This window comes from Nothobranchius furzeri, chromosome 2, assembly GCF_043380555.1.
Source record: "Nothobranchius furzeri strain GRZ-AD chromosome 2, NfurGRZ-RIMD1, whole genome shotgun sequence".
NCBI lineage: Eukaryota > Metazoa > Chordata > Actinopteri > Cyprinodontiformes > Nothobranchiidae > Nothobranchius > Nothobranchius furzeri.
The window spans coordinates 22,844,298-22,859,900 of NC_091742.1; the positions used below are offsets into that span (position 1 = coordinate 22,844,298).

At 41.9% G+C, this 15,603-nt stretch overlaps 1 protein-coding gene across 4 annotated transcripts in view; it reads left to right on the top strand.

The window, feature by feature from the left end:
* Nucleotides 1-15,603, top strand: part of plcb1l (phospholipase C beta 1-like) — a 196,247-nt gene that overhangs the window by 101,257 nt on the left and 79,387 nt on the right. For all 4 annotated transcript variants that reach the window (XR_011516725.1, XM_015948147.3, XM_070545047.1 and 1 more), the window contains exons 4-7: nt 2,848-2,988; nt 4,838-4,917; nt 8,658-8,711; nt 15,078-15,153. Coding sequence is in view for 3 of the 4 variants with exons in the window: in XM_015948147.3 (XP_015803633.3) it covers nt 2,848-2,988; nt 4,838-4,917; nt 8,658-8,711; nt 15,078-15,153 (351 nt within the window). In the remaining variant the exon portion in view is untranslated. The remainder of the gene's footprint in view (nt 1-2,847; nt 2,989-4,837; nt 4,918-8,657; nt 8,712-15,077; nt 15,154-15,603) is intronic.

Genomic DNA, 15,603 nt, shown 5'->3' on the forward strand with positions numbered 1-15,603 from the left:
CTAACCGACGACGCGAACGCCTGACGAAACGCATCACAGTGTGCATGAATACACAGATAGATGGCCCATATTCACACACACACACACACACACACACGCACGCACGCACGCACGCACGCACGCACACACACACACACACACACACACACACTCCAGACATTTAACAGTCTATTATTGTGTTTAAACGCCACCCCCAACGAGGAAGCGCCCAAACAAACTTTATCACAAACCCCCTTCCACCCTCCACACTGCCTGGTTTACACTAAATCTTCAGTCTTGTGGTAACCAGGACCTCAGGCATGTCTCTTACAGCTCCCAGAATGCACCAGTACAAATTGCATTTCACTCCCATGGCTAAGCCCCTCTTCTTTTAGTGCTGTCTGATCACAGCTCAGTTTCTTCTCTTTATGTTGCCCCCCTCTCATTTCAGTCCTGTGCAGCAGGTCTTATCCGCCTGACATCAGCTTGTTTCTCTGCAGGTCTTCTTCCCATCACAGCTGTTGATGGTTCTTGAGTAGCTGTAAGGGCCTGCAGTTTTAGCTCCATGCCGACTGCGTGCGAGGAGATAAGCTCCATGTTCTGCTGATGGCTGCAAGGAGAATCCAAACAGTATTGACGTTCAACCTCTGTAGTAAACGAAATATGCATCTTACTGTTATCGTGTCTGTTCTCAGAAGCCTTTCATCTTTGGCAGTCAACCAAGTTGCTTTCATAGAGGGTTTTGGTTTTGTGCGCTTAAGCAAATTACATGTGGCGTTTTACACTTTGACACGCAGGTGTTGTGCTTTCAGAATACACAAGTGGGTATTTACTAGGTTTTCATTCAAATCAGAATGTGGGTATTTTGTCAGAGACCCATTTTCAAGAAACCTGCTTTAGGAGGACACAAGAGCTACAAATGAATTCAATCAAACTAGGGCTGAACGATAAATTGCATATGCAATTATATTGCGATGTGACAAAAGGAGATTTTCCATTGGCAAAGGCTGCAATTTGACTGGGAGCGAGTGGTTAGCACAATGCTAATATACATAGAAAAACACATAGGGATTGCTAGTGCTAATATTCTAACAAGACCCAAAACGGGGTTGTGATGGTTCAGCTTTTATTCTGAAAGGAACCGTTGCTTGGTTGGAACAGCAACAGATTTTATCCAGCTTGTCGTTGGTTCTTTCGGCTGAAGAGGAAAGTTACGGATTGGCCACTCCGACAACTTCTCTAGAACGCTTTGAACTGGCGTTAAAGATGACGTGGGCATAGTTTTATACTTCAGATGTTTTGATGTACGGTCGAATGAAAAGATGACAGATTTACCAAGCACCACCAAAACCACGCCTCCGTCAGATCTGGCAGATTCTGAATGGATCAGTAAAAGCAATGTGTGATGTGGCTTAACCTTATGTGTGATCAGTCTCTAGTGGAAACATTTAAAGTTATATTACTTATTATATTCTATAGGATTATAATATCAAGTAATTCATATTTTCATTTCACAAATTGGTTCACATTTTATTATTGACTAACATTTTGTTTTATTAGCTTATTAAAAACAGAGTTCTTTAATTTATTAAAAAAGAAACAGTCCTTTGTCTTCATTCTTCTCTCTTGGGCTAGAAAGTAAAACAGTTTAGAAGCAGATGCATGAGACCTTGAACAATATCTCATGCAGATTAGTTCTTGCTGAGGAGAGGGGGAAATGACTTTTAGGTGGAAAACAGTCATTTCATTCCGTTACAGAGATGTCTAGAGGACATTTATCAGAAGGACACAGGACACAGTACTCAGCTTTTTTATTTATTTATTTGATTGGTGAAATTAGTAGGAGTTAATTTTCTTTCTCAGCACAATCCTTCTCAGGGTTTTAGGTTGTTTTAATTAAGCCCAAGCAACCATTCTGCTTGCCACTTGAATACCAAGCCACGAAGGAGAGAACTGAAAGCGTTCTCTCGTTCCTCAGAGGCATTCTTGTTTGTGTTTTAGAATTTAGAAAGATTGCCTTCCTAAATGTGTACTTGCTAAAACGAGTTTGATTTAGTTTTCCCCGGATGATTACGTCCTCAGAATGAAAAGTCTTTGGAGTGTGTTTCCGTGCGAGCTGGACTGTCGCCAGCGCCCACGCTTGTGTTACAACCAGGAAGAGATTTCTTAAAACAATGTGCTGAATATGTTGGATGACAAATGTGGGAGGAAATTAAATCTGGAAACTGCTTCGCTGAAGGTGGAGACAGTCTGTTCAGTTTGTAGCATTTAGCATTATTAGTAAAAAAAAAAAACACGTCTCAGAAGGAATACTGGTCACAGTAAAATGTGTAAATTGCTCCTTTCATTACCATCTGTCTGAAAGTGAGAGAAAGGTTAGACAAAGGCCTCGGGGTTACATATTGTACCCGTAAATTGACCCATTATTCATAGCCTTACTTAATCCACACTCTTTGCTGGTTTAATAGCCTGTAATGTGGGCTGTTTGAGTCTCTCTGGAGTTTATTGAGGCTTTAGTCTCACCTTGTTCCAGAGTAGACCTTTCATTAATCAGATGAATCAGCTGTCAGATACTCTAGCATGCTAATAGGTCCTGTTTCACTTCAGTTGAGAGACAGATTCTCATGACACAGGACAGAACTGCCGCTCACTTCCTTAAAAACATGCATTCCTCGTCTTTTTTTCCTCGTCTGGTTTGTCTCATTTCATCCTCCCTTGAAGTTTTGTTTAGCTAGCAGGTTTCAGGACCCAGGTTTGGGTGATTTGTTCTGCTACGTCGTGAGAGATGTTTTAAACTCACAAGTACGAAAATGTACCGTCCAGCTAAGACTGATGATTTCCTTTCTGTGTTTGTGTTTCGTTCTAAAGGATGCAAAGCTGCGTGAGCTGTTGGATGTCAACACACTGGCGGGTAAGATGGAGAACAGGATGCTGACAGTGGTGAGCGGCATGGACATGGTCAACATCACCTACCTGAACTTCATGGCCTTTCAGGAGGAGATTGCGAAGGTGAGATGTAAAAAATGAGCAGAACTACAGAATCGTCATGTATCTGTGCTATTTTATGGATTAGAAGAACTTTTGAGTTATCACAGTGATAAATGTGGTAAGAAACAGTAACTGGATCTAGAAGTTTTGTTGATTTTAATATATTGGATATATACACTCACTGGTCACTTTATTGGGTACACCTTGCTAGTACCCGGGTTGGGTCCCCTTTTGCCATTAGAACTGGCTTAATGTCATGATCCTGCCATGCCTTGACCTCCATGCGCCATCATTCACCTCATCAGCCTTCATGCTTCACACCTGGTCCCCTCATCTAGCCCCAGCCAAACCCTGTTTCCACAGCAATCCCAGCCTGCATCTCATCAGCTCCATCCACTTCACCTGCTCCTGACTCCTCAGCTCATCACACACATCTGTTTCCCCTGCCTCTTAAGAACCAGCCATCCAACCATTCAGTGCCAGATTATTGAACACTTTTTGCCAGTAAATCTTCCAGCCTCCCTTCCTGCCTGATCACAGTCCCTTGACCTCGTTTCCATGCCTGACCATCGCCAAGAACTCTGCCTGCCACCACGACCCTAGCCTGTCTACGACCACGTCTCCAGCCTGCTCCTAGTACCTGCTTAGTTTCGACTGGTCTGAAACTGATCTGGTTTCGACCCACGCCTGCCTTCGACTCTGCCCTTACCTGAGTTTTCTCTCATAATAAAGACTGTTAGAAACGTCTTGGCAGTTATACCTTTGTAGCATAGATTCAACAAAGTACTGGAAACATTCCTCAGAGATTTTGGTCCATATTGACATGATAGCATCACGCAGTCGCTGCGTATTTTTCGGCTGCACATCCGTGATTCAAATCACATATTCTACCACATCCCAAAGGTGCTCTTTTGGACTAAGATCTGGTGAACTTGGTGGCCATTTGAGTACAGTGAACTCATTGGCATGTTCAAGAAACCAGTTTGAGATGTTTGACAAGCTTTATGAGGCATTATCCTGCTGGAAGTAGCCGTCAGAAGATGGGTACACTGTGGTTATAAAGGGATGGACATGGTCAGCAACAATACTCAGGTAGCCTGTGGTGTTGCAGCGATGATCAATTAGTACTAAGGGGCCCAAAGTGTGACAAGATAATGTCCCCCACAACATTACACCACCACCACCAGCCTGAACCGTTGATTCAAGGCAAAATGGATTTATATTTTCATGTTGTTGACAGCAAAGTCTGACCCTACCATCTGAATGGCACAGCAGAAATCGAGACTCATCAAAGCAGGCAACATTTTTCCGATCATCTATTGTTCCCTGTGCTTAGCTGACAGGAGGGGCACTCGGTATGGTCTGCTGCTGTAGCCCATCTGCCGCAAGGTTCCACGTGTTGTGGGTTCAGAGATGCTCTTCGGCATGCCTTGGTAGTAACGAGTTGTTATTTGAGTTACTGTTACCTTTCTATCAGCTCGAACCAGTCTGGTCATTCTCCTCTGACCTCTGGCATCAACAAGGCATTTTCGCCCACAGGACTGCCGCTCACTGGATGTTTTCTCTTTTTTGGCCCATTCTCTTTAAACCCTAGAGATGGTTGTACGTGATAATCCCAGAAGATCAGCTGTTTCTGAAATACCAGTCCGTCACCAACAACCATGCCAAGTTCAAAAATCATTTAAATCCCCTTTCTTCGCCATTCTGAAGTTCAGTTTCAACTGCAGCGGATCGTCTTGACCACATCTAGACGCCTAAATGCATTGAGTTGTCACCACATGATTAATTTAATTTGTGCTAAAGAGCAGTGGGAATGGTGTACCCAGTAAAGTGGCCAGTATGTTTCATGATCATGGTTTGTTTATGGCAGGAATGGGCGGAGGAGCTGTTCAAGCTGGCATCAAACCTCCTGGCACAGAACATGTCCAGAGCGGCCTGCCTTGAAAAAGGGTATGTTCTGTAAGGACAGAAAAGCATGCACACACACATCTAACATAGCATCAATCCTCATGGTAAGCATGAAAAATGAAAAGTCTTCTCAACACATAAACATCTGAGCAGCAAGCACAGGTTTCAGTCTTACATAAAAAAAAACCTCAATCTTGTTTCATTATCAGTTATCCTCACACCACCTCTTGTTTTGTAGATTAATTGTGCTCAGCTGCTTACTGCATCATCATTGTCCATCTGAGGCACACACACACACACACACACACACACACACACACACACACACGGTTCACATCTGATTTATCTACATACTGAGAGACTTAATGAGGCTCATGCAGAGCAAGTTTAAATATGAATGGGAGATATTGCTTTTAGAGAATACCTGGGGCTGTGCTTGGTGACATGTCTTAGCTGTCTGATGTTTATTCTACAGAAGCCATTAACTCACACCCACGAGGAGGCTAATTGACGTATGAGACAATAAAAGTGGCCATCGACCACATAGCGCTAGGAGAGTTGGAAAAAAATTTAAGTGGGCAGGTTTCGCAGTCACCTTGGTCACTCACAGCAGCAGCTGTTGAGCTCTGTTCGCTTACAGATCCCCTTCTACAGCTGGAGGAGGCTTTATCCCTGAGACGATGTTGATGTTTCTCAACATGTGGTCAATTCTCTTGAGCTCTTACGGCTGTGATATGCTGTTTTCATTTTGGTGGGGGCTTGGTAGATGAGCAACAGGAAGCAAACTATAACCCAGCGTGTGTTCTAAAGAATGCTTGCTATAAGATGTTCTTTTGAGATCATTGGGGAAGAATGAAAGACACCCCTTTGGTCACGTCTCACTCACACGTTAAACATCAGTAATCTGGATTCAACTGCAAGGTTTAGCAGTGGATGACTAGAGATGGGCCTTTCAGCAAAGGAACTGTTCCAATTTGAATGTAGTTCCTTGAAATTTCTTTTGAATATGCAAACTCAGAGTTGATAATGGTAGCGATAACTTTATGTGCCAGTTTAATAGGTTTGCTCAAAAGACTGATGAGGTTCTTGAGGTTAATAGTGAATAAAATGTTTTGACCACAGTCCCGCAGCTGAAAGCACCAGTGGATGAAACAGAAGTGGGCAGTGCACGTTAGTGCTGGTAAAAAATAATAAATAAATAAATAAATAAATAAATAAAAATAACAGCAAGATAATTCTGCAGATTTTTGACCTGATTCTACTCTTCTGACAATCTTAAGAATGCACCAGATTGCCCAAAGATAATTTGATCAGATATTCCTGCCGTGTGTGGTCTATCATGAAAGTCTCTGATCTGCTCTGATATACGTTGGGACCACTCCGGTCATAAATTTGGGGATTATAAATGTTTTTTTTTTAAATTGTGTTGGCCTAATATCACAGCCGGTATGGCGTGCCCCAAGGACAAATGAGTGAGCAGCCTGTTGAATGTGACGTTTAGCCAGTCAGAAAGTGAGGTTGTGGTTGTAGTGAAGGGAATCTATTTCCTCCTCCTCTTCCACAATTTTTTCTTTCCTTTAAAGTCACGTTTTGTCATGTAGCCCAACACAACACACTGTAGGACCAGAGCTGTTATATCCATGATTTTGCCACATGCTGGCCTGTGTTGCAGCCTTGCTAGTCATGAAAATTGGGGTTTTTCCTTTTCACTCGTCTCTTGCATCAACATGTTAAAGGGTGCCCCTCTAGTCTGCCAGTAAAGTATTAGCTCACCCATAAATGTTTGCAGAGAAAAACTCCGTGTTTCCACCTTATTCTATTATTAAAACAACAAAGCCACAACATGATGCAACAACATAATATGTAGGGATGGGTACCTTTGGCATTTGAATCGATTCGGTACTAATTCCCGGTACCTAGGAAGCGATACCGGTACTTAACCGTACCAATTTGAGATACTTTTGAGTGTTTAATATTTTAATTATCTTTTATAATTAAATATATATTATTCTAAATTTATAACAATATTTGATAAATATCACGATAAATAACATACAACAGTTTGTATTTTAACATCGTCCTTGTAGTTTTATAAGCTGATAATTAAACTGAAGCAAACATCTTTACTGTGAACTAAATTTACTGTGTATCTTCATTCCTTTTGCCGTCCTTTTTCATTTGATTTTTCCTACTGGGAAGTTAGAATTTCCGAGGAGAAAGCAAACGCACCATTAGATGATAACAATGGTGGCACTGGAAGCTAATATATCAAGCTAACGTTATCTTAAACAGTTTATTTAGCTGTTGGAGCAGATTAAAACGATGATGCCTCACACTTAGATCGTTGTCGCTGGTTTCATCTTCACCCAATCACCCGTCGCATTTAGTAAAGTGAAGCCAAACTTTAGAGCACGTTCATGTTCTTCTAGTTGGAAATTCGGAGTTCCAAGGAGAAAGCGAACGCACCATTAGCGGAACGGAAGCTAACTTATCAAGCTAACGTTATCTTAAACATTTTATTTACCTACCGGAGCAGATTAAGATGAGGATGTCTCACTTAGATCGTTGTCGCTGGTTTCATCATCACCCAGTTACCCATCACATTTAGTGAAGTGGACCCAAGCTTTAGCGTGCATTCTTTCTACAATGCTGCTCTGTTTACAACTGGCTCGCAGCGACCGACGTAACGTTCTTCCGCATGCACAGCTGTCTAGGCAAGTTCTCGTTATGAAGGACGGGTACCGAAACGAGGCACCGTTTGAAATGACGTGAATCGGTGCTCCGTCGGTACTATGGAATTCGGTCGGTACCTTAAAAAGTACCAAATTCGGTACCCAACACTAATAATATGTGACCCTGTTTCTGTGCATTTGTGATGTAGAGCTGATTGTCTGACCAGCGCATCCACATACAATCACAGTAGCATTAAATAACTAATCACAGGCTTTTGCTGAGATATCTGCTTCCTGTTTCAATTGTGGTGTTTAATAAAGAAATTTGAAAATGAGTTTCATTTTTGTTTTCACTTCAGAGTAAAATTACAATGGTAGAAACATGATGTTATGCTGAATACACGAACCCCTATCTGGAAAAGCATGGTGGTGGTTTGGAAAGTGCTTTGCACATTACCACCACCTAGTGGTTGTTTATTTATTAATACGTCAGGTGTTGGCTGAATAAATGCATCTGCTAATTAATTGTCATTGTATTTTATATTCTTTGAATATTTGAAGTTATGAGACGTGCTCGGTTATCTCGTTTTAAAGCTCTCTGTAGCTGCTGACGTAAACTTTACATATTTTAAAGAAAAAGGCTAAAGGCGAAAACATTAATGGTGCCTATCAACTTCACAAAGCTTCAGTGACTTTCCCTTTAGCAGCTAGTCTGCTGCCCTCTAAAGTGGACACTGAGATGGATATTAATTATTAGCCAGCAGCTACTTAAAGCTCAGCCTGTAACGATAGCTCCTGTTGCAGCTGAGCTATTTATAGAACTGAACGCTCTGTCCGTGCTGTTGTTGCTGCTGCTGCATGGCTGTGCACTGCCAACACTTGAGACTGTCAGGGATTAACCACAAGCCTAACCTTGGCATGTAAACATAAGCAGACATTCATGGTATGCAAAGATAACCTCAACATCGGAGTTGAATTGTGCATTTAGAACTTAAATATTCGAACACACAAACCAAACTGACTGGTCACAGAACATGCATTAATAATACATTTGAGGAAAAAAGTTGCAGAGGAAAACTAAAACGTGTTCAAAACATGTTTTCTGTTCAGATACGCTCGGCTGAAGCTGCAGCTGAATCCTGAGGGACGAATTCCGGTCAAGAAGTAAGTCTGTCTGACTCACCCTTCTCTCCCCTTAGGGCTGTCGCGGTTGAGGAATTCCCCCTGCGGTGATTCAGGGTGGCTTAATATTGCGGTGTGCGATATTATTGCAGCCCTTTTTAATTGCAGTACTATCTAAACATAATGTTTACACATTTAAAAAAGGTTAAAAATTGCTGTGCCTTCTTTTATAACACTTTACTGAATGCAGATCAAAGGGCAGTAACAACCGCAGTAACGTTTGTTTCTCCGACAGTCGGAGTCCGACTGAACTTAAAAACAACTAAATTCAGGAGGTTAAACTTTTAAATGCAAATTTGGCTGCAGCATCTAACAAATAAGAAACAAGTCCCCATTTTGTTTAGTTGTTTAAAATAAAGCATAAAAAATTACATGTACCGGGCGCGCGCGCGCCGGGGGGCGGGCACACTATCGTTTCACTACACACGAATGATGGTGCTTTATAGCTCGGTCACGTCCTTGTTACCTACAAGGAAAACCAGCATGTTAACCATATACGGTTTGAGAGAGGATCTGAGAGGGGTGGCAACATTTCCAGCAACACTGAAAACCCTCTCGCATGGTGCGTTCGTCGCACTAACACACACGTACTTGCGTGCGACTCTGGCGAGCAAAGGGAATCTCTCCCGGTTGTTGCTCCACCATGTCAGGGAGGTTTCTTTAGGGTGGATGCGTTCCTCCTGCAGGTAGCGAGTGAGCTCCAGCTCGGCTCAAACTCTCTTCGGGACGGTTGCAGAAGCAGTGCTTGTCCGGGACTTCAGCAGGTCTCCAAGCATTTATTATTATTTTTTTGCCGCTGGTGGCAGCTCTGTCTCGGCCAAGGACTCTGGCTGCGCAGCAGCTGACGTACTGAAAACCAAAGTGCTCCCAAAGGAGCGAAGTAACGTTTCGTTTCGATACCAGTGCAGTCATCCTTCTCAACATGCATCATTGAGTTGAATCACGTTCAGTAATCACGGTGGCCCATGATGCAGCGCAGTGGGCTTCTTCATATCGCGGTATTTCATTTTTGCGGTTACCGCGACAGCCCTATCTCCCCTGCCACCTTTCCACGCTTTTGATCAATGCAAACTGCACTTTTCTCCGTATCTGGGCATTTGGGCACTACGTACATGCACGCAGTCTCTATTTATGCACTGCTGAAAGATATTTTATTATCTCTACTTCACAGATTCAGAACATTCTTTCTTTCAAACTCAGCTGTAAAATTCAAATCTACATTTTCTACTGAAATAACACATCTGTGCATGCAATTTAGGGGTACATGACATTGCCACAATAGCCTATGAAGTTTTCTTTAAAGGTGCGATTTACTTGTTTATTCAATACATCTGCAGTGTTCTTTAGTGTAAAACAATGCTTTATGAGTCATTAAAAAAACTATGCTGCACCTGTTCTGGGATGCAGAAGTTTGCTGGTGCAAAGGTGGGCTGAAAACAGCAGAATTGCTCATTCTTATTAATGATATGCACACACCTTACTTCTGAATGGCTAACAGAATGTGTTCAGTCATGTTGCAAAGTCAGTATCACCTAGACACCCTGCTTTCTCTCCTCGCTGGAAAAAAAAAGTGTTCCTGTGGGCGGGTGCTAGCCAAGATGGGCGAGGCCGTGAATGCAAATTCACAGTGTGACATAGATCTGTGAGGATTTTCAGATCCTAGCGTTTTACCGTCTATTTTCTATCAGAAGCTTAATGCAGGAGATAGGTGTTGGAGACTGTTTTCATATTCAGCCTGCATGGAAAACTCAGAGTGAATGATCAAAATAATGAAAAATTGTTTAAAAAAAAGTTGTTTTCTGTCAACCACACCTTTAAATTAGAATTAATTAATCACAGTTATTTGTTGGAGCAAGGTAGAGGGGCTTAAGGCAAACCACTAAAGCCCGAGGTACTTCTTTTCAGTCAGGTGGGTGGGTGCTGGGACATGCAACGACCATCATCACTAGGCTTAAGGAGGGTGATTGAGATATGCATGATTTTTTTAAGTGTCCAACATAATCAACGGAGAGTACATTGGACAGCACAATACACAATAGCAAATCCACTATCATTGACCAGTAGGAATGGGTACCTTTCACATTTGCATTGTTACAATGTCAATTCTGGAAACCTAGGAATCAATACTGCTACTTACCTGTACCAATTTTTGATACTTTTGAGTGTTTGAGTGTAAATATTTAAATCCTATTTTTTTAATTAAATGTCTTTTTTACTCAATATATAACCATATTTGACAATATAACAATAAATAACATGCAACTGTGAGTATTTTATCATCACAGTTTGCTCAAAATTATTCAATGTGAGAACCTTTAACCACAACGGTTTCTAAATGATACAAAATAACTCTGGAATAACTCTGACAATGAGACCATGTATTATAAACTAGAAATAAAACTAAAACAAACTTTGATTCCATACAGCTGTTTGTATTTTAACATTGTGGTGTTTCACAAACTAAACCCAGCTCCATGTACTCCTGTCCTGTCCTTTCCCCTCTGGACAAACGGTGTGATGGTGGGTCCTTTTAGTTTTATAAACTGCAAATTACACCGAAGCAAACATCTTTGCTGTGAACTAAATTTACTGTGCATTTTCATTCCTTTTGCCCTTCTTTTTCAAACTGTTCATTTTTTCTACTCAGAAGTCGGAATTTCCGAGTTCCGAGGGGAAAGCGAACGCACCAAATAGCAACGGAAGCTAAAATATCAAGCTAACCTTTTCCTAAACAGTTAATTTACCTGCTGGAGCAGATGAATATGATGATAGCTCACTTAGATCGTTGTTGATGTCGTCATCATCGCCCTGTCTCTCACCGCGTTTACTGAACTAGACCCAAACATTAGAGGCTCTCTCTCTCTGCCATGCTGCTTACTCTGTTTACAGCTCGCTCGCAACGACTGACGACATTACACCCTTGCACATGCGCTGCTGTATATCTTCGCAAATCGCTGTCTTGTGAGTTCTCATTAATAAAGGTCAGGTACTGAAACAAGGCACCTTTTCATATCACGTAACTCTGTCCTTGGTAGGTACCACAGTGCCTGAAAAATACCAAATTCACTATCCATCACTATTGACCAGAAACTGCAATGGTGCTGAACCCCGCGGAAAAGTGCTGTGCTATATGTTGTCCTAATGAGGGATTTCTTTGGAACAATCCTCAGGCAAAGGAGAAGTAAAACGTATCCATCTATGTGTGTGCATATCTCTGCACCTGTGCAGATGGAGTAGTATAAACTAGGCTTTAGGCACCAATGTGGCGAAGACAAAATAGCTAATTACTCAAGCCTGCACGGGACACCTGACCTTACACGGACCAAGGACAAAGCCAGCATCGCTACAAGAGCATCACCATCTACAACAGTCTGGTATGGAAACTGCTTTTTGGCTGACAGGAAGCCTTTGTGGACAGCAGTTCCTCTTATCTAGAGGACATTTTCACCCATGGAAGTAAAACCAGAGGAAAGAACGAGTTCAGCCCTTTCACCCTCCTTCCCTCAGGCAGACGGCTGTGCAGCATGAAAACCTGAGCAAGGCTGAGGAACAGCTTTTTCTCCGAGGCTATAAGGCTCTTAAACTCTCACCCTGTAGTTGTCCTCCACCCTTTGGACTATTGTATTCTTTTAGATTTGACAGATCGACTCTTTCTAATCCTTCACCGTCTAATACTACCTCATCAGTATTACCGTGAATAAGTGGGAATTTAAGGAAACTCAAAGTAGGGCTAATCACTCACAAATGTTTTGCTGCTGCACAATAAGTAAGATCTGCTGGCCTATAGCTGATTATGTAAAGACAAGTATTTTGAAAAGTGCTTTCAGTAAATGATTAAAGGCTGAATCGTAATAACTGCTTATCACCCAGACACGCACACGTGCTGATCTCCTGACAGCGAGGAGAGGACAGGTTTGAATGGATGAATTTGGGGAAAGCAGTTGTTTGTATTCTCTCTGAGTGCTCTAGGAATCCACGGATAATTCCGTAGAAAACTCCACCACCAAAATTTTCCATACCTGTAGCCGTAGCTCAGTTAGCAACATATGCAAGAAATTTCAGTTTATTTCAGTCGAGTGAATAATCACTTCATCTTTGTCATCAGCTCGTTGAAAATCCAAAATCTCTCCATCTCCATTACTCATGTTGAGCTTTCAGGCAGCATCAGTGAACTCCCGTGATAACCTCCCTCAGAGCCATACAGGAAACGGTGGGTGTCAAAACACAGAGGCAGAGCGGTGCTCCTCGCCGTTTAGGGAATTAACCTCCTAGCTGGGAGGACATGTCTGCTTGACTAATGTCAGCCCGACTGTGCTCTCCTACTAAGCCTACAGTCATCGCTCATAGACCCACTCAGACAAATCACAGCAAATAATTACAGCAGACTACAGCAAACGAAAACAGAGCTAAACAATCACACATCAGCTGTTCATTGTAGCAAATCTTTATTGTCCACAAGAATTAAACAGGAGCCCAATCTTACTGTCAAACACGCTTGATATGTATTAGAACACAATCTGGTGTGCCACCCCCTGATTGTTTTCTGGCCCCATCTGGTCACCCTAATGAAGATTTTGCAACAAACACCATTTTCTCTATAGACAACAATGAGATGTTAGCAAATAGACCTGTAGCTCTGGCAAACAACAACAGCATTAAAAATTTCAATGGATCGCAGTTATTTGGACTTAATGTGGCTTTATTAGCATTTTAATATAATTTATAGGTTTTATTCAATCCTTCTATAGGCGGTTGAGACGCCGTTCCACTTAATGTTCAACTAGATCAGGGGTGTCAAACTCACACGGTGCCGAAATGAAACTCTGGGACGGAGTCGAGGGCCAAACTTAATATTTTTTGAAAAAGTGACGGCAAATTTGCACATTTTCTTTGTCAACATGTATGCAATTTTGAACCTTTTAATTTGGAAACAAACTTATTTCTGCATTAACACTGAATGTGGAATAACCAAATGACACACGAGCAAGTCAGTTTTAAATAAAAGGCATCAGTGGTATTCATTACTTGTGGTATAATCAGCATTTTTAAAATCTATTCAGGATTTATGTTTTCTTGTTTATTCATTTTTCTTATTTTTATTCTCCTTTTTTTCTCCTGTAATACGTGTCATCGCTGCTGTGACGTCCAGCTTTCCCCACTGAGGAACAATAAAGGGATTTTCTATTCTATTCATCTATCTGCAGCCTTTCCACTTCCTGTTTACTGTAGGTTAAATCTTTTCTCACGGGCCAACAACAAAATAAAAATATCATTTTATCTTAAATGAAAATGCAACATCTCACCTGTTAACTTTCATGTTTTGGAGCAGAAAAAGAGCATAAAACCAACATATTTAAAGCTCAGTTTGCTCCACTGGTTTACTGTGATGCTCACCTGTTCCAGCCAGATACCTGCATCATGGGGTTGATCTGAGCTGAGGAGGAGACTGTTGTTTTGTTCATCTTCATCATAATAATGACAACGTTAGATGACAACAGGTGCTCACATAGGTTTGTGCTGATGAACATGTCTGAGCAGCTTGACCACGTTGTTGTGTGTCGGGGAGGAAACACAACGACAGCAAGCCACAGAGCCGTGCTGGTTTGAGCGTGTCGCTGCTCGCTGGAGTTATATCAGCTCTGTCTGGACGTTAGTTGGAAAACTTTCTCTGTCAGTCATGAACACATTACTGAGCGATTACAATCTCTGTTTCTGGGCTTCAACGTCAGAAAATAGCTGAGTGAACTCAGCGCTGAGTGAGAGGAGTGTAGTTTGTCCGAGACAGCGGAGCTGCAGACACCAGCAGCAGGCGGAAAAAACACAAAGGAGGGGGCGCATCGGCTCCGCGCTGACGCCGCAAAGCATCATGGGAGTTGTAGTCTTTGCGGTAAAATCGGCCAGCGGGCCAGTTTTAATATATTTTTGATATTTATCTCGCGGGCCACATAAAAATGCTCCACGGGCCGCATCTGGCCCACGGGCCTTGACTCTGACATATGTGAACTAGAGGGTTAGGTTAGGGTTGAGTCTGATTTTTGAAATCTAATCTCATCAAATATTTTGCAAACAAATTCTTCTTACATTCACATGTTATTACAAATACAAATGATACATTAAATCATAGATGTTTTTGTCTTCTTTCACCCGTCGTGTTTCTCGCGTCTGTAAAGATCGTGGTTTTCTCTCAAGTTCACCTACAGGGTGCAGAAAGTGTGATCCCAAGCTTCAGTACTTCAGTTCAATCCTAGCTCAACATATTCTTATCTATACTGAAAGTAAAATGGGGTTTTAACTTATCATGTGTGTATTTTCACTCATGGGAGGGTGTGTTCTTTATCCCCCTTACAGTATTTTCAGGATGTTCTCAGCAGACAGGAAGCGAGTGGAGACAGCGCTGGAAAACTGTAACCTCCCTTCTGGCAGGGTAAGACAACAAAACCTGTATTTTTTTATTCAAAGAATTTTTTTATTATTATTTTCTCTGTCTATAAACCTGACTCCACGTGTGCCCCTCTTCATCTCCTCCTTTCTCTCTTATCTGATTCTCCAAGCTCTTTAATCTTCTCCACCCATCCATCAGTCAGCCCTCTTTCTATTTAGCCCATTATCTATCCTCCTGAAGCCACAGCTGATTCCTGCTTTGCTCGTTTGTTTGGAGTCATGCTTTCTGCATGTCTGCATGACTTCCCACTCAGAGCCTGGGTTTAGTTCAGGTTGTAATGCAACAAGCAGATACAGTGGGAGGAATAAAGATGACAAAAGCAGTTTTACAACTACCCATTTTTTTTGTAGATGTCACTTGAGAGAAGCTGCCTCCTCATGCAAACAGTCCCTTAACTCCATAACGATGCAGCAGCAAGCAGTCTGCATCCTC